The sequence below is a fragment of the Daphnia pulicaria genome, chromosome 8 (genome assembly GCF_021234035.1).
Source record: "Daphnia pulicaria isolate SC F1-1A chromosome 8, SC_F0-13Bv2, whole genome shotgun sequence".
Classification (NCBI taxonomy): Eukaryota; Metazoa; Arthropoda; class Branchiopoda; order Diplostraca; family Daphniidae; genus Daphnia; species Daphnia pulicaria.
The window spans coordinates 14,727,598-14,746,943 of NC_060920.1; the positions used below are offsets into that span (position 1 = coordinate 14,727,598).

Genomic DNA, 19,346 nt, shown 5'->3' on the forward strand with positions numbered 1-19,346 from the left:
ATAATAATGATGGCAGCTGTAATTAAGACGGCAAACTAATTTTCAAATGATAGATGCCGGCGTCCGATATCAGCGCGCACGCAAGTTCAAATTCGTCGTATTTCGTTTTCCTTTCTTCTTTTTTAAAGAAATGGATGAAACGGGTAGCGACACGCCATCCGAAATAAATTCCGGGAAACTTTCATTCCTTCTAATTCTCCCGAGTCACTTTGGGGCAAGAATTAATGGAAATGGCGTCAAAGGCGCCCGTTTTCTTCCTTATCGGAAGTGTCGGGAGGGCTCCCCCGTTATCGCCACGTCACGAAATGGAAATGAAAATGTCACAGGGGCCGTGATTAGCCGAATCTTTGTCAATCTGGAACGCGTCTAAACACACACACACATCTCTGTTTTCCAAATATATAAAGAGATTCTCGCTAGCCGTTCCACGCCCTACTTATTGTCATGCAAAAGAGGAGAATCTGATTGGGGACACCAAAAAATATCAAATAGGAAATGAAATAAGAATCGAAAAACAGGGCCCATCTGGCCCCTCTCAAAAACATAAGGCTCTTAGGAGCCAATCAGCGACTCGATAAGCTCACAACCCTCCTCTTCAGATGGAAACTATATATAAAGTTATCATCATCATTTCCCTGCGACACCTCTGTGCTGTCCCATTGTTATTCAGCAATCAGTTGATCAAATATTCAAAACGAGTTTATATTAGACGACACAATATAGGCCTAGGACGACGTGTAGAAAGAGCAGGTGAGGACCCTTATCGTCCCAAAGAGATCAAATATAAAATTCGGGCGCCAGAGAGAGAGGAAAAAGATTACATCTCTCCCTTTTAGTGACAGCAGAGAGAGAGAGGGGAGAGAAAAATTCAATTGCAAAACCTGGGGGGAAAAAATTGGAAAAGATTTTCTTCGACACCCTCCCCCAACTACCTCGCCCCTCATTGTCATCGCTTATCGTGCTGTACACAGGTCTCACACACACACAATAGACGTACAATGCATACGCGAACATAATATCTTCTTTCTTTTTCCCTTCCAACTCAAACGATTGAAACAGATTTTTCCGGAATTGGGTCGATGGAAGATTTCTTCACACAGATAAATACAACTGCATGCACTGCGCCAGTGTTGGATGACTGAGAGAAAAAGAGATCAAAACGGGGGCACGGCCCTTTCTGTTCCTAGGTGATATTCCCTCCCAATTTCGTCGTGATGATGGCAGCAACTACACTGAAAACTATAATACGCCAAGCTACAACAATATGGGTGTCGGTTTATGCGAGAGCGCCGGAAAGCTCCCGGATTATGAATCCAAATGGGATCGCTTCTTCTTCTTCTACTTCTTTTTCGTGCACGATTCATATAGAGCACACAGACACAGGGGCAAGGGCGGCTTATAACCGCCGGGGTCGTCTCCTCTTTTCGCTGTCGTCATCGTATTAGATATAAATTTACATTTCATACTGTATACGTACAGTATATGGCGCAGCATCGGCTTATGGCCCCGATAAGAGGCCGGAACGGGACACACACAAAAATGGAGGGTAGGGAAAAAAAAAAGATGTCGTAACGCAGGAAGAAGAGGGGGGCCCCCACAATAACTGAGAGGTCGTTGAAAGCAAACAAGGCTAGTCGTGTATGCACAGTAGATAATATTAAATATATACGTATGATATAAGTTTGTCTTTGGATGATGATGGATGTGATTGCATACAGCTGGTACACTACTCCCCCCCCCCCCCTCTCACTAATAAAATATTAACAAGAAATAAAAAAAAGATGAATGGAATTATGATCATTATTGACAGCTGGCAGTCGGTGAAAAAAAAAGATTTCTCTCACAGTTTTCGATTCACCTGGTGAACCCCGTCAAATGATTTTTTATTGTGGCTTGGAGGAAATGGGACTCGAAAACATCGTTCACCGGTTGTGGGCCACATGGCGTTCGTGCACAATCGGGACGAATCAAATATCTACACGCCCCCACCGAAAGAGAAAGAAAAAAAAATCAATCTCGGTTGCCTGTATCGTTATCGTCGACTGTAATCACGTAATGGCCTAGCATTACGGAACGAGAGGCAAGCGAGGTGCGTAGATCCTGTCGCAAAGAAGAAGAAAAAAAGAAGATCGACTTCCGATATAGTCTCTCCCGTCGTCTGCCGACATATCCGCCGTCACGACGACACGATGCGCCCCTCTAGCGAGAACAAGTTAACGATCCCTCGACTTTTGCTCATTGCAGCTATACTTGTGTCGTGGCTTTTTTCTTCTTTTCGCCGTCATGATGATGGCTCGTGCATCAAGGAAACAAAAGACGTCGTTGATACATCAGAAAACGGGGACGGAAGAAAAGGCAGAGACGAAGGAAAAAGGGGGGAAATCAGTAAAAGAAGAAGAATACCCGTTTTCTCTTCTTTCTCTCGGCCCGTATTGGCTGACATGTCGGGTATCGGTTGCAACAGACAAGACATGTTGTAACTGAATATAACCGCCCCTAGCAGGAAGAAGACAGAAACACTATTCTTTTTTTTTCGAGCGCAGCCGTAATTAAACATGTATACGATAGAGAGGAGAGTATGTAAGAGACGAGTCTCTATATAAAAATATAACTAGCGGCCATGTGTAACAAGCCCTCTCGGCAGCTATCAACACCAAGTGAGCCAACGAGAGAGAAAAGAGAGCCTGTTATATCTATCGCCCAAGTTTTTCTTCTTCATCTTTCTTTTCTCTTCTGGAGGGGTTATGAGATCCTAGCGCGTTCAGCCAATCGAAGTCAAGTGCAACAGATTTATGCTCTTGTTAGTCCCTCACACACACATACTGCTGGTACTAACAGCTAAAAAAGAACTTTCTTCCTGGATGGCTCCATCTTCTTCCCTACGCAGCAAATTACATAAGGCGGGAGCAGCAGCAGCTCTCTCTTGGCTCACCATTCACGACCGACAAACGAGGCACTTGGTTGCCTCTCCTTGAGAACTTGTTGGGAGGCGACATCTGCACAGCGTTCCGTTGCACTGAAGAGGCCAGCAACCAGAAAAGAAAAGAAACTGGTTTGGTTTTTCTTCTTTTTCCACAAAACAGAAAAGGAATCGCCGTTTCGGTCGGTGGGTTTCGACGCGTGATGAACGATTTCAATCACGAACCGATTCACAAACTGCATCCACCTATATCAATCCTGTCACGCCATCTGACCACCCCAAGAGCCATCTCCAATGCCCATTGTGCGCACACAATACGAAAAAGGAGAAGAAGAAGATGGAAAAAGAAATAGTTGCATTCACGTTAAACGACATAAAGATATCAAAATAGCCTAGTCGCTAAATCATTCGCCAATAAATCTGCTGCCGGTTTGTATAGAGCCTATTATCTCTTCTTTTCTTATCTCGATAATTATTCAGTGTGGGCATATTAAAAGAGACTTAATCATGTCGTGATGCCGAGAGTGGCCAGTTCTTCCACACTGCTGCTGCTGCTGCTGCTGCACACATGTGCGTGACGCAACCGAAAAAGGGGAGACTACTATTTCTAATGGAGCTGTGTTTTGTGTGCAGCCTTCATTAGCCAAATGAATCTTCTTGGCCGTCACAATGAGACAGGAAGAAGAAGAAGAAGAATAGTGACAGACAAGACACGACTGTCGCGTGTCTTCTCTGCTAAATGGAAAAAACGAGAAAAATCCCTTCGTCAAAAAAGGAAATAAGACAAAAGAGAATCTTTTGTTTCATTTTCCACGTTGTTTGTCTGCATAATAATACACATATGGGGGGAGAGAGTCGCGCCGTCCGTCTGTCTTTGCTGACGATAGCGAGTCCCGACCGAGCCCACCCAACGTGAAAAATAAAAAAGGAGGTCCATAGTCAAGGTGCTCTCTCTGCGTGTGACTGCTCTTGGAAACAATAAAGAAACTTTTACTTTCATCTTCTTTCATGAACTCAGAAGCCAGCAGGGCCACCAGATTTCTAACCCCTGTTTACACGGGGTTATCCATGTACCAATTTAAAGAAAAAATAGAATGATATTGTCTTCGATTCAAATTACATCGTCTACTCCCCCCCCCCCTCCATCCAATCTTGTACAAATAAATATTAAGGGAGATTTAAGGAAACTTAAACTAGGGCTTGTTGGTGAGTATTAGAAAAAGAGATCCTGCGCTTTTGCTGGACAAGACACACACACGCGCCCACCCACCGCCCCCTTTTGCTCAACCGCCCCCAATTGGTATCGTTTTTCCTCGTTTGAGTTGTAACGCAGAGACAAAGAGGATTGCATTACACTCGTTGCTATTTTCCTATTCTTACACAACATTGGCGGCATGCCTTCGTACAGACTAAACAACATGCGAGGTTGTCGTTGTTGGGGGGATGAGCAAAAAGGCAGCAAACACGACCAACTACGGTAGTCACATCATATCACTTTGCAACAAGTTTTTAGCTTTTAGAAAAAGAAACAAAATTTCAACAAGACCTTGCCCATTTTTGGGCAGTAGAAAAATGTTGACAAAAGGGGTTGGGTTAGCTACGTGGTTGCACGTCATTCCCCCTTTTTATCTTTTAACCAAATTAAAGCCCCGACACAACCTTGTTGTCAAAATTTCTTTTGGGAGACAATTGTCGACTGTGTTTTGCATATCCACCAACATCTCACGAATCCTTTCATCTAAGAGAATTTAATATTCGAAGCTGTTTTCCAACGATAACGACAGAGTCCAGTTTTGTTTCGCCACACGTGGCTGGTGACCAAAAAGGGATTGAACAAAAAGATTCTAAAAAGAGAACGACCACGCATTTGGCGAACGAGCACACCCATGTGGCCGTCACGACAAATCCCTTTACTAGCATTTCAAGAAATGTCACTTACTTTTTCTATTCCAGCGATTCCGGGAGATCCATCACGACGACGAAAAAATACACACACTCACAACAAACAAAACACTACACATGGGGCAGCAGGTTTTTTTCCAGTTAACAATCTCGAAAATGTTCACGTTTCAACGATGGCAGCCTCACCATATTATCACAAAATGAAACAAATTCCTTTTGAAAATTAAAAGTCGGGAAAGAAAACAAGTCAACTCGAGTTCTGTTCTGCCTGAATGGTTCATCACTTTGCATTGTTATCCGTGCATTGAATGATAACACGAAACCAGCAATAAACTCTCCCCCTCACGCCTTGTGCCACGCCACGTTTTCTAATTCTAATTCTACCGACTGAAAAGACCATTTCAAACAAATGACAGTCGAGTCACGTTGTTGCCAACGTCGCCAATTTCCAGTTGATCTGGCGCCCGCCACCGATGCCCAGATTTGGCTCCTTCCACGCTAATCAATTCACATTCATTGGTTTTTGATTGAAAATCCAGATAATTGATTTAATCTCGTTGGATTTTTTTTTTTTTTTTTCGAAATTAAAAAATTCGCTCCATTGATTTTTGTGGCTATAAACATGGCGCCGTTGGTGGCGCGAGGGAGAAGGGGAGAATTTGAAAGGGGATCAGAGAGTCTCCATCAAAGTGGAAAATGAGATTCACTTTTTATACCAGAATAAAAAATGGAGCATTGAAAGCGACTGATCGATCTCTTTCATCATCGATACGAGGGTTTTGTGTCGAAAGAAAAATAACATGGGAAACACTAGATTCCGTCGTCATCACATGTAATATTATAAAATATCAGACAAGTAGTAGTAGTACATCTTGTATATACAAAAGCTGCCGTGATGGAAAAGAACGAAATCTATCAGTTGTGGTGCGTAGTCAAGTAGTTTCCACATGACGGGGTGGCTGATACAAGATACTACACGGCATGATGGAAGCCAAGCCGTAGAGACTAGAGAGCTGGGTGAGATGGAAATTTATTAGAATTGTGTTGTAGGCTATACTAGGTGCTCTCACGGTAATTTTAGATGCGATGAATTTTATAAAAAGAGGAAATGAGAAAGAAGACGAAAAAAAAAAATCAGACTATAAAATTTCGATGCCGAGAATTTGAACTAAACAAAAAAGAAATGAGACCTTCCAAAAGAATAGGGAAGCCGATATTGAATTCCACTGTCGGCAGCGTGAATTTATTCTTTTTTTATTATTTTCAAAGGCTTGAAGAAAAGAGCTGAGAGAGAGAGAGAAGAAATGCCAATGATCCTTTTTGGACAAAAGGAAATACCATCAGATGGCGGCGACGTGGTTTGGAGGCCTGAATTCATCAAACATTCTTCTGGCTGCCGACTCTTTTAATCGAAAAGGGCCGACGAAAAAGTCGTGAATAAAGTGATTAATTATAAATGAGGTGTAATCTTCTTTCCATCTCGTTAAATTAGAAAAATCACGTGCAAAAAAATCGGGAGGAATCCGACACAAAAGGGGAGGAGGACGTGACTGGGAGAGAAAAAGGCGATTGCATAATACACGAATGGGCAGAGAGAAATATGAATTGATAAACAGCAAGCAAGAGCTGTATAGTTATGTTGTATATATCTATCGTCTGGTGTGATTCTCCGGGACGGGTCGAATATCAAAAAGAAGAGAAATGGGGAATTTTGATGAATAAGGACCGCGCGGTGGCCGTGACGATCGAGAGCGGAGGCAAATACCACGGCGTATCATCGCAGCTATAGAAAACTCTTTGGTCGTGACTGATGATGTGAACTGGTGGCTGTCGACCGTATCTGAAAGACGCCATGGATGGGCCAAACAGAATAAGAAAAACGGACTGTATATACTAGACTAGACTATACTTCTCTCTCTCTGTTGATAAAATGCAGTGTCTATAATAACGAGGGGAAAATGCGTCCACCAGCAGCAACAGATTCCTATTGAAGATGGAAAATATTAAACAAGAAAGAAAATATCATCATCTAGTCCGAAGAACCTTTTTCTAGAGAAAAATAAAATCTTGGAATAGTTTCGAGGGTTTTTTTTCACTTCATTCTTTATAGTCTAAAAGTTATTCTTATACATAAATTTTTCATTTTGAATAGCAACTAGACTCCTGATCGCCCCCCGATGACGAAGCTCCGGAGCAGCAGGAGCTGCTGGATGCCCCTGCTTCTCCCCCCTCCATTCTTTTTCTTCTTTCCCTTTTTGCTTTTAACACAAGAGAGAAACCATCAATTCTGTCGTGACAGTGCATTTGTTCCACGCGTTGGCAACCGAGGAGGGGGTTAGAAGTAAAACTTTTTTTTTCAAGTCCAAGCGACCGCCCCCATTCGATGAAGGTGGTGGACTGGCTGGTTCATCTTCTTCTGTCTTGCAGCTCCTTGGTGATGGCTGGTTGGGTAGGGTCGTCATCGCCCGGAGCGAATAGGTGACGACGTGTGATTCACGATAATGGAACTATGAAAGAGCGACGGCGCAGTTGGGGGCTGTTTTTGGGGCTATAAAAACAAGTTCGTAGAATAGCCATGTGCCAAAACAGCTCACAAGAAGATGGAAGACAACCATCGTCTCTGGACCAACAGCACGGATGTTTGGTTGGGTTTGATAGTTACCGAATGGGTGGCGTACAGTCCGGTAGGGTCAGGAGGTGGTGGTGGTGGTGGGGGGAACCCAAAAAAATTTCATCATCATCATCATCATCATCATCACTGAAGCGCAGGGCCCGCCCGGATTGGCCATCTGATGGTTCCTCCTCTGTATAGTTATATAACGACAAAAGAGTCTCCCTCTCTCTCTCTCTTCTTGTTCATTCTTTTCTCAGGCAATGTTTGCTGTTGTAACGCGCGCGCCCGCTGGCCAGCAGACCAAGCAGAAGAAAACGATGCATCACCAACCGAGAGACCATCATCACGCGTCCGCGTTTTTCCAAAGAGAGAAGAGAGAGAGACCCCCGTCGATTCTTCTCCTGCTGGCTGGCTGGCTATAATCATTTATATTAGAACCGTATACACACACACACACACACATATAATATGAGTCACTCGCTCTATGGCTGCGGTTTTTCCGCCCTGATATAATAGTTGCTGTATACTAGTAGTAGTAGAGTACCTTATATATTATACACTGGGCCTCCCATCATTCCGCCTTCTCATCGCTAATGGTCGTGTCGACTTTTTAGGGATTATGGATTTTTCAGAACGGCGTGGAATCGACGACCAAATGACTTTTTCAACACCTCAACGAACACGACTAATAATAAAAAAAGAAGAAAAATAAAATAAAAAAGCGATGGGAAACGATGGTCGAGCGTTACGTGATGGACGATCAAAAGAGAAAATGGATTCAACGGGGCAACCGCGAAAACTAATAACAACAGTGTCAACAAAACAAATAAGCTTTATACACGGCGCGGCCCCCGTGATAAATTCATTTCTCACACAATAAACCAAAGGCTGTGTGTTGTGTGTCTGAACTCATCCACCGTGAAATGAAAACAAAAAATACCGCGTCTTTTGTCGTTTGTTGCTGTTGGTTTTCCTTGATTCTTCTGGGGGGGAAAAAAAAGAGACAAATTGGGAGGACGACAAATGGCCGGTTCTGATTCTTCACGATGAGCGTCGCGCGGATAATTTCTCCGCCTGTCACGGGACGTAGGTGAATAATAACCAGAGGCTAAACAAAAACATTTTTGCGTCACCCGACAACAACAAAAATACATAAAAAGAAAAGAACAAAAACTGTTTGCTTATTTATTTTTTTTTAGATTTAACACTCTCCTTATAAAGTCTGCTGGACATTTGATGGATCATTTTTTTTGGCTCTCGTTCGTGCCTCAGCACGTTTAGTTAGTATGACCAAGGCTATTTAAGCCGTATATAGGAATCATCAAAGCACGCAAAGACTTTTGGGACCGAAAGAGAATACAAACCGAGACTCTATATCGGCATAATAGACTCTCTGCTGGACTCTACTATACTACTACGCACAGTCGATATCATAGACATTTTCGATTAGTCGCCAGGAGCGAGGAGCTTCGTGATGGGCTGCTGATTGAATTGCTGTACGGTACATGAATCGAGATGGAATAAAGAATCAAAAGAAATAAGGCCAAAAACGATTATGGAACAAGCCGAACCCAGCGTGTCCGGTCCATCGGTCGTGTGAGAGACAGTCTCAACTTGCCTAGAAGATAGATACACCTAAACCATGTAAGGCAATCTAAGAAAGAAATAAAAGAAAAGAAAAGAAAGAAACGAGACGTTGTTTGAGATGTGCTTCGGGGTCAATCCATCTTGGTTAATCGAGTTTGATATGTCTATAAGGCTTTTGTGGTCCAGTGAGAATGGTGTGGTGACTTTCAATGCTGCGCTCTCGTCCCACATGGATGTGATATGTCACTTCTTTTTTCATCTGGACGTTCATCCTCCAGCCCGCGTCTCTCTTGACATTTTCGAGAGCTGCTCTAGACGGCCGTTGCTGGAAGGAGATATCAAAAAGGACATTGTGTTTCTGTCTCCTCTGCTGTGTGTCTTGTGTGGATGTGATGGTGGGCCAACTATAAAAATGGGAAAAAGAAAAGAAAAAGAAAGAATAAGATAGTGCCGGCTGTCCTAAACCCAGCAGAGAACTCGCAGTTGTTGGGGAATTCATCTCATCTTGTTGTTTGTTGGCCGCCAACTGACGGGGCGATATTATAGAGATATTACTATGTGTCTCTTCGGCTACACATTGTACACTATACAGCGACACACAGTTGAAAGGCAAATATATAATAGTAGCGCGTACACATACAGAAGAAGCGCAGTTAAGATGCCTATTTATTTTCCTTCATATTTTGTGGCGTTTTCTCTTATCCACAGCGATGTGTCATAGGGCCTGTTGTGGTCTCTCTCTCTCTTTTGCACATGACCGACGCTGAAACGGGGAAAAATGGGGGGGAAGAAAAAGGCATCGTCAATCGTGTCCGGCCTTTTTATAGCCGTCAACGGCGACTCGCCCGCAGCGCGGATCTTGAGCTGGGCGGCGAGAATGGGAGCCGAGGCGAAAGTGTTTCAACAGACGGCGATGAAAGAGGGGGGGTCCAGCAGTGCTGGACGCCGGGCAAAAAAAAAAAAGACTTTATGTATATATACGACCAGAGTCCAGCCATCTCTCACGACGACGGGCCATACACAACACACAGGGTGCGAGGAATATTATATAAAAAGGGGGGCGAAGGAATAATGAAAGAAGAGAGACTTTCTAGTACATCTAGCTGGAGTGTGTCGTCCTTGCCTGCTGGACATGTTTGAATGTCTGAAAGCATGAAAAGCTTGGGCTGTCGTGTCGGGCCACCACAGTCACAAGCCATCTCTCCAGTGGAGCGTGATGAGCACACACACGGCCGCGAGGGGGGTTGCGTCTCCTTATAGTCGACCCAAGGCATTTATAGAAGAGGGTCCTCCTCCTTCAGAAAAATAAAATAAAATAGGAGCTCGGACTCTGCGCGAACCAGAAAAGAAATGTAGAGAAATTGGGCCACGTCCAGCAGCGGCAAACAAAGTCACTGGGCCCGGCTTCGTTGCCACTCTAGTACGCGCTAGCTTGAATCGCCCCCCTTCTCATGAATTGCATGAGCGTCACCAACAATGGCCAGAAGAAAGAAGAGAGTCTCATTCTTGACACCGTATCATCCATATCCACCGCCCTCTCGAGCCCTTTTAAACTACAAATATAATATACCAAAGAGGTCCCCCCATCTCTCGTCTAGTCGTCAGTGGAGAAAAAAAAACCATTTTCTTCTTCTTTTCCCTTTCTATATATCCTCGGCTGGATCTCGAACCATTCTTCATCGATGCTGCCGGACGATATCTTTCTCTCTCTACTCATCTCTTTTGTTACTTTATTATTCCCTTTTCTCTTGTGAGTTGTGACGTCTCTCACTTTTCTTTTTCTTCTTCTTCTTCTTCTTCCCTGGTTTTGGTGGATGGCATGTCGTTGGAACCTGACGTGAACGTTTGCCGGACCTATCCGAAATCTCGTATGCACATAAATCAATCTCGTTATTTACCTTCCATATCATCTCTCTCTCTTTCTCTCTGACTGGGCTCTGGCTTATACGTATAGAACTCTCTACTCTCTCTCTACTCTCACACTGCTGGCCTTAAAATAGAAACGATGGACGACTTTTTGACTGCCAACCGCCGGGCGAGCCAACCAAATCGTATTTGCGTCCTTTGAAGCGGAGCAAAGTGAAACACCCCGGCTGCAATTTCTTATGCGTCCGGTAGATTTCTTCTTCTTCTTCTCTTCTTTCTCGATATGTTATTACGGGTAATTGAAAACATCTTCTCGGGAGCACGACGGCCATGCTCTTATTCATATTTATTTATTTTTTCCTCCAAAGGCTCCACGGTCCAATGTCCTTGCCAACCAATAAACGTCGAAAGACCCCACCGAAATGACGTCACCAACCTTAATAATAGACGTCCCTTTTTCGTAATCAAATTTCTCGTTCGTAAGGAGGAAAATTCGGTTTGAATCTTGAATGAATTACTTTTAAAGAAGTTATTTCGACGAGATTACCAATGAAAGGAACAATATACCAGGCGGCGATCGTCCAAGGTAAAACGTTCCTGGTGACCATAGAAGCAACTATTTTTGATAATAATCTCTCATTAAAATGCCGACATAATCTTGCAAGAATTTAAAACGATTGAAATGTTTGTACGGTACTTATCAAAGACGACTATACCAAACAAGGTACACAGTATTCTTTGAAAGATTATTATCAAAAATTCCACTGTATCAAGGTAAACGAGACTGGTATACATAAAACTTAGTCTGTTAATTCCGCTTGTCACGATTCAATCATTAATAAGCCCGTCGTTCGTCTCGACTGGCGGTAGACTCTCTGAGCCAACCGAATCTTCTACTCGACTGTCTTACAAGTGGCTGAATGGCGGGTTCAAGAGTACCGGAGAGCTTGTCAGTTGAAGGAGCCAGTTCGGTAGCAATCTACATTCTGTTGGGAGGATTTATCAGTTGCAGCCCTTCAAGTTCCGGGAAGACACCCTCAGCAATTGGCTGCCGAGAAAGATCGTCGACTCCCGCACCTGCGTTTGAAATGAGAACTTTCGTTACATCAGCGTCCCACGCAGCCCACCGCCACCAGCTGGCCTTGAAAATGACCCCTGCCAACCATTTTGATGTTGAAAGTACTACGTAGACGTGCACACACAAGGTAGTTCGGGGTAGTATACTAACATTTGTCATTCCCAAGAATTTCCAACAGCAGAAAAAGTTGACTCTGTCAAACTGGTGAAACTGCCCACTGGCCTATACACACACAAAGTCTGGGAATAATCCGACAGTGTACCGCAGTGTAGTTATCTTTGTAATGTTATGCACAAGTTTAAATTTAAGTAATTACAAATTCGCCAAGTTTGGCTGTGACGAAGAAAGTCTGAACGGCCCAGACAAATATTTGAAACTTGCACTCAGTTTTCTACTAAATCATCTAATTACTAGGAACCACTTGAAACTATCTTAGATCCTTTTTAAAAGGGATTCATTTCTGAGAACACGAAATTTTTACGTATTTCTGAAATATTATTCCCTTGTCAAACCATTCTCTCGTGCGCTATAGATGGAATTTTTTACGAGACTCGGTTCCTCATCCATTTTCCAGGAATCGAACCTCTTTGATGCTGCTTTTTCAAGAATTTACGCATTTCTATTTTTAAACTGGGGTAATCTTAGTCTGAAATACACGCGAAGAATTTTTGTCTTGCCGAATAAGTAAAACTGAACGCTGTCACGATTAAATTATTTCTTTGGGGATGAAAAAGAAACGTTGAAACTCGTGTGCCGACGGCTTAGTCCAACAACCAGGCATTATATAAGACAACCCAAATTGTTAGGTAGAAATAACCGCATCACTTTCTCGAATCTCTCCGAGAAACCGAGAAAATTAGTCAAAAGTACAGTATCACATTTCCAAAAACCAAAAATTCTATACTGTCGGCTGTCAGTCAGCTCGTCGGTCAAACCGATTGTTTCCAAGGGACCAACTGTCGGACGGGCCGTCTGTCGGAATCCAATCTAACCGGATGTGGTATTGGACCGCCGACGGCGTGTTATAACACTTCCGAGAAACAACCCGGATCACAAGGAATTCATTGCGAAGAAAAACAATTGTTGCGTCCAAAATCTCAACCAGAGATGGCTTCACTTCCCGTTACCAAACAACCCAGCGACGATAAGTTCCAGTTCATGAAAAATGTCGCCAAATCATTACAAAGGAAATGCTTGAAATTCATCAAGAACTTGAGTATCGGCAGAAAGGGAAGCTTCGACCTAAACACTTCTGATGAACAAATGAATTTCACGAATTCGCCAATAAGCTGCAATCTTCGGCTTACGATCAACCAACAATCGGTAAAGATGATCATCGATTCGGGCACGCACAATTCGATTGTCAGCCGTTCGGTCTGGCGTCGGCTGGGTGAGCCTCGGCTGGAACCGGTGACGTTCACCTTGCGGACGTCTTCAGGAGCTCAACTTAAGTTAAAGGGCCAGTTTATGGCCGATGTGAATTACGCCGGCAGGGTTTATCAGTTGCCGCTGATAGTGTCGGAGCGACCGGACATTGACAATTTACTGGGAAGGCGATGGTTTCCTGCTTTACACTTGGATTGGAACAGGATTTTCCGTGGCGCCCCACATCGATTTCAACCAACGGCAGAATCTGATAAGCGGCTCGACTCGGAAATAATGGCCGACCAGAGTTATTGCAGCGACCACTGTTACGTCAACGTCAATGTGGAAGGTGTAACACTTCGGATGATGTTGGACACTGGTTCCACGCATTCCGACATCGACCTGGCTCAGTGGGAATCGATAGGAAAGCCTCGATTAAAAGCCACTCGACTGAAAATCATCGACGCCGCAAATGATAGCCTGCCTCTCCAAGGTGTGTGCACGGTCAAAGTGAAGTATTGCGGTCAAGAGGTACAACTTCCACTTGTGGTGACGAGCGATAGGACGGGCGGAGGGATTATTGGGACCGAATGGTTCGAAAAGATTCGATTTGACTTTAACTCGATTTTCCATCAAATTACCTTTCATCAGAAACCTAGACCGGTAACTATCCTGTAATCAATTCAGATTGGATTTGAGCGACCCTGCTGGGTGAAAGAAGAGCCGAGCAGTTGAAATAATAAAATCAAATCAAAATCCAGGAATGGATTTCTGCGGATGTGAACAACTAGCGTAGCCTAGAGGAAAAGCTCGGAAACTTTATTGCCATGATTTCTCTCGCCATTTTATTTCTTTACTTCCCACGCTCAAAATCAATTCAAATAAACTGAGATTTTCGCAATTTGTGTTAAATTTTCTTTCTTAATCAGAGCGTAAAGCGTAATACATCATTCAGTGGCACACTAATTCGACGAGTAAGCGAGCGCATATTAACGTAATTACCATGCCGTGCCGTGTGCGAGTCTAGTCACATTACAAGGCCGACAGCTCTAGCTGAAGCAGAGCAGCGGTATAATATGAGCAGCAGCAGCCTGTATATACATACAATGCAGCATGTGTAGGTAATGGGCGCAATCATATATCCATCGGTATTATCGATTGGGTCTCTACGTAATACCCGGCTCTGTTATGATTCCCCGCCTTCCTCCGCACACACACGCATCCGCTCGATATTCCCATTTAATGAAAACGAAAACGAGCCGGAGATTGGTAGAATCGACGACAGACTACTCCGCTTTGATCCGCAAATTTGTATGTTTCTATAGCGCGCCGTGAATGGGGGAGGGGGTGGAGGAGGAGCCCTCCTTCGGTACGACATCAAGTAGATACAGAACTGGAGCAGCAGCCAATAAGACGGAATAAAGAAAAGAAAAAGCGGAAGAAAGTCTAGAAAAACCATGTTTCGCCTTATCTGACGTCTGATACTCTCAAAACGAATCAGATGTTCGACAGAATGGAGGAGTAGGAGGATGTTTTCTTCGTTTTTTTAATCAAACCGTTCGTCCCCCCCCTTCGACATGCCGAGCAATGTGCTTTTGCGCCAGCCAACTATATACTACACCGCGCGGCGGGGTAGTATACTACGTAGACAACTAACTACCCCGGTAAATATAAGCGTAGCCGTGGTATATCTACACCCGATAGATATACAGCACATAGTGTGTACAAGACAGCTGGATGGAAAGGAAGCGGCTAGGAGAAAAGCGAATCGATTGGCGCGTCTTATCCTCAAAATGACCTCTTCACGTCACGGCCGAGAGCCGGCAAAGGCCAGCAAGCCGCACGCGCTCCCTCCTCTTGTGTATGTACATCTCTCGACTCCGGCAGCTTCCACGGTGCGCACGTAATAGGCCCAACATCGTGAAAAAATATACACGAGAAGAGAGAGAGAACGACTGTCGTGACATCCTCGGCGGGTCTTATCCAACATGAATTAGTTCGTGAGCCTCAATAACTGTCATAGACTCTATTTAATAATAGATTCAATTTCTCTGTCTCTCACGATTCTTTTTCCCCCAAGTCGTCACGATCAAAACGTTCGGGAAATAACAAAAAGAGAGGGGGGGGGAAACCTGTTTACTTTTTCTTTTTCTTTTTGTTTGATTCCCATGTTTATTTTTATTGCTGTCCGGCTCTGCAGGCTGCTGGACACAAATAATGAAACTCGATTGTTACTGTATTTCGTTCTATTTTTCTCTGTTTGTTATTTCCTGTCCTGTTTGTTTTTGAAGGCTTGGCAATTGGATTGAAAATAGAACAATAACAAAGCAAACAACAAGTCAAACGAGTAGCTATAAGAAATAACGATGAGATGCGATCGTTATAATACCCGATCACGGACATCAGATCAATCCCCCTTTCCTCCACTTTGTACTCTTGAGATTCAAAACAAAAATGGCCGAGCGCAGAGAGAGAAGAGGGCTGGGGGTTGTTGTTGACCGAAGGAAAGTCACGCTCCCTATATATATATACACGTGTAATATTGTTAGAAATAACAGGAGGGAGAAGAGAAAGGGGGAAAATCTATTTTTTGATCAGACCGGAGAAGAAAAAAAATGTTGTTTTCCAATTCTCTTTCTATACATAGCGCTGCGATATGATTATTATATTTTCTTTTCCTCGGAAAGAAGTCGGTCGCTTTACAGATCGAGATAAGATAGTCGATAGTTAATAGAACTCGGGATGAAGGAGGGAAAAAAAAGAAGAGAGCCCTTGTATTATATTTAGTATGTATCTGGAATCATCTTAAAAAGAGAGTCAATGGCTTTCATCCTCTTAAGTCTGGGCTCTTTTTTCTCCGTCTCGTTTTGCGCCGTTCAGCATCGCGCTCCCCATCACCGAGGTAATTATAGCCGGTAGAGACCGGGAAAACATAACAGCGCCCTCCTAATACATATTGTGTAATATGTATATACAGTTCTGTATATCCAGCATATTAGAGAGAAAGAGATAACCTAGCCCTGGCAATAGCAAAAGCTTTGTTCTCCCATCATCAAGAATATTAGTACAATATACCGCCATTATTAGCTTTTAGCTGTACGGCAGCAATAGTTAAGAAGCTGCTGCTGCAATCCCCCCCATCGAATATTGCTCGTTCATTTTCATAACCGACAATCTCTCGATTCTTTCAAGTCACGTTCCCTTATTGGCTAGCTCCGTTACAACAGCCCCCAAAAATAAATAACATTCAAGTACTACTACTAAAAAAATATAAATTCCCCCCTCAATTTGATATGAAAAATGATGATTGATATACCAACTGCTATAAATAGGTAGAGGGGCTTCTACTAGCAACAGGGTGGAACTGCTGGCTCCGAAAGTATAAAAACCCGCATGACCGCATCTACTAAAAAACGGTAGCACTCGAGCTGTTAAGAAGAGAAAAAAAGGACCTAATTCAGTAGCCAAAAAAATAAACCCGCTTCGGTCGGTCGGTTTTTTCAACGGACATTTATAACAAAAATTTTTGCGCCGGCTATTAGAGAAAATTTGAATTGACTACTTCCGCGCAGCGCCATAACATACAATTATGCGAGTTAAAAAATGAAAAAAGAAACGGCGGTATAACGTGATGTGTGTGGTTGATTACAAAGCCGCTTCGTCCCTTCAAATCATAATAACGAGTGCAGTGCACTATATGCCGCGGCTTTTGAAGGGGGGATAAAAGGGAGATGGATGGACATGGGTAAAAATTTGTGACCAAGTCCATCATCATCCCCACCAATTTTTATCCACCTCATCTTTTCTCCTATAGTATATGCCGCCTTCAAATCGCCGGAGGTTTCTCATTCTTCCGTCATTTGCCGCCGGTTAATTTGACATTGAAAAGGGACGACAAGGAGGGAAAAAAAAGAAAAAGTTAACTGTCTTATAATGCGCTCGTGACAGTTGTGTAAATACAAGCAACTAGATATACGCGACTAATGGCCTTTTTTCTTTCTCCCAGGACCGGTGTCTCTATATATTTGCGGCTTGTTTCTGCCCTGCACAAACGAAAGGTAAGACTCTCTTCTTCTTTGTTTTGTTTCCCGTCTCTATCCTTTTGTTTTTTTTTCCTCCCTCTTTAGTGTAATAAATTTACACGCTAGCCGGGCGATCATTCAGTGTCGGCACCATCCATAATACGGCCCCGTCTATATGGAGGGACCCGATGAGTCTAGTGACTGAGTAAGCGAGAGACCGTGTAGAGTGCTACGAAGTGTTGATCTCTTGTTCCTTTTTTCGCCCTTTTTTTCCCTTCTCAACACTCCCCTGGTCTATTCCTCGGCTGTATATAAGGCGGTATTGCATCCCTAATGTGAATTGATGATGCACCCAGGGAGGAAAGAAAAGAAAGAAAAGAAAAAAACCTCCGGCCGATGGCTCGTTTTCCTCCTCCTCTTCTCTGTGTGCCCAGCACAGTCAGTCAGTTGGGCTTTTTTCACGCTTCAAGGGTGTATGTGTGTGTAAATCCAATAGGCGAGGCGAGTGATGTGTACAGTCTAAGTAGGTCCCATCAGGATCAAGGCCAAAAAGAGATGAGAGCCGACTGTTTGTCCGTTCACGGTCAAACTCCCGAATTTGTGTGTGCGTCAAAGCACATCAAAAGGGATGGAAAATAAAAGTGTGGGTAGGGTGGGAGGAAAGGGGGGGGGGCGAGAATATATACATATAAGGGATATACTATAGGAAGGATTGGATCGGAGGAGAGCCAAACAGAATAAAGAAGATCGATGAAAGTCCACAGCGTCGGTCATCTGTTTGACTGCGGACACCGGCGAGCGCAAACCTTGTCATCCTCCCCCCGAGCTCCCGCGGGAATAAGGTGGGACCTCAAAGACCTAAAAGTCAAGTCGAGATACTCAAACGACGTGACCAATAGGAGCCGAGTCGATGGGCCCCGATATACCACATCTATACTCTTAGATATGTATTTTCACTTGTTATCACGAACGTGTCGCCATCTTTCCCGAGATGGCAAACACGGAGAAAACAAACGGAGCGAGAAGATCAATCGATTTCAAACAAACAAAAGAAAAATCCAAAGGCCCATCGCATTTATAAGGGCAACAAGAAAACAAAAAAAAAACAAAAAACAACTGAAAGTGAATTAGTCGTCAGTTAAAAGGTTGATGCGCAGTGTACGACATATATGGGTGGGGGGAATTCATAGATATTATATAAGTCTTATCTCAACCAGAGATATAGGAGTAGAAAGGAGCGCCTTGTTCATTGGCCTTTTGTGTTACGAGAGAAACTTTGCGGGGACGGCGGCGACTATAAATTCAAAATTCGAAACAATGAATCATCAACATCCCAGCCATCCAGCCAGCCGACTGCTGGAGCCCCGCGCCTGTCGGATCAGAGAATCAAACCGGAAAAAAGGGGCCGCGCTCGCTCCCAGCAGCAGAGAGTGGCTCCGACTCTGTGTGCGCACACGCGCTGCGGGTATTTCTTCATTTTTTTTCTGCTGTTTCATCCTTACACAATTGTAGAGGATAGGCCGCGCTAAATTAACAATAATAATATAAAAAAGAAGGAAGGAAGAAAGAAAAAGAACAAGGGGATGGAGACTCTCCATTAAAATACAAATAATCTCAAAAGATTTTTCGCCTTTTATCTCTTTCTTATTCTTTTTATTTTCCTTTTCTTTTTGTTGTTGGGTGATTAATCGAGTCCACCAGGCGAAAACGACGGTGCTAAAGGGAAAAAAGAAGAGAGAAAGAGAGGGGGAGAGAGAACAGCTGAGAGAAGAGAATACAATAAATCCAGTTGATTGGATTGAACGACGGATCGTGATGGATCGTCAACGGACGGCGACCGGGGCGGAGTCAGTCGTCTGAATTTATGAAAGAATCAAAAGGGAAAGAAGAAACGAACATGAAGAAGAAGAAGAAAAAAATGAAATAAAAGAAAGAACAGAAGAAGAAGAGAAAGAGAAAGACCTCGGCGAAAGCTCTAATTAACCAAATCAC

General features: G+C 43.6%; 2 protein-coding genes across 4 annotated transcripts in view; both read right to left on the reverse strand.

Moving 5' to 3' along the window:
- LOC124312172 (apolipoprotein D-like) overlaps positions 1-5,212 on the reverse strand; it is a 48,628-nt gene extending 43,416 nt beyond the window's left edge. Inside the window, exon 1 of the mRNA XM_046776675.1 lies at positions 4,860-5,212. The gene's annotated coding sequence lies outside the window, so the exon portion shown is untranslated. The remainder of the gene's footprint in view (positions 1-4,859) is intronic.
- A 1,056-nt stretch (positions 5,213-6,268) lies between these two features.
- The window catches only part of LOC124312190, a 50,603-nt gene continuing 37,525 nt past the window's right edge, over positions 6,269-19,346 (reverse strand). The window contains exons 3-6 of one of the 3 annotated variants that reach the window (XR_006910328.1): positions 8,377-9,427; positions 7,981-8,121; positions 6,732-6,806; positions 6,269-6,662 (exon numbers count right to left, since the gene is read on the reverse strand). Coding sequence is in view for 2 of the 3 variants with exons in the window: in XM_046776700.1 (XP_046632656.1) it covers positions 9,169-9,427 (259 nt within the window). In the remaining variant the exon portion in view is untranslated. Of the gene's footprint in view, positions 6,663-6,731; positions 6,807-7,980; positions 8,122-8,376; positions 9,428-19,346 lie in introns of those variants that run through there. The other 2 variants (XM_046776701.1, XM_046776700.1) reach the window with 2 other exon arrangements.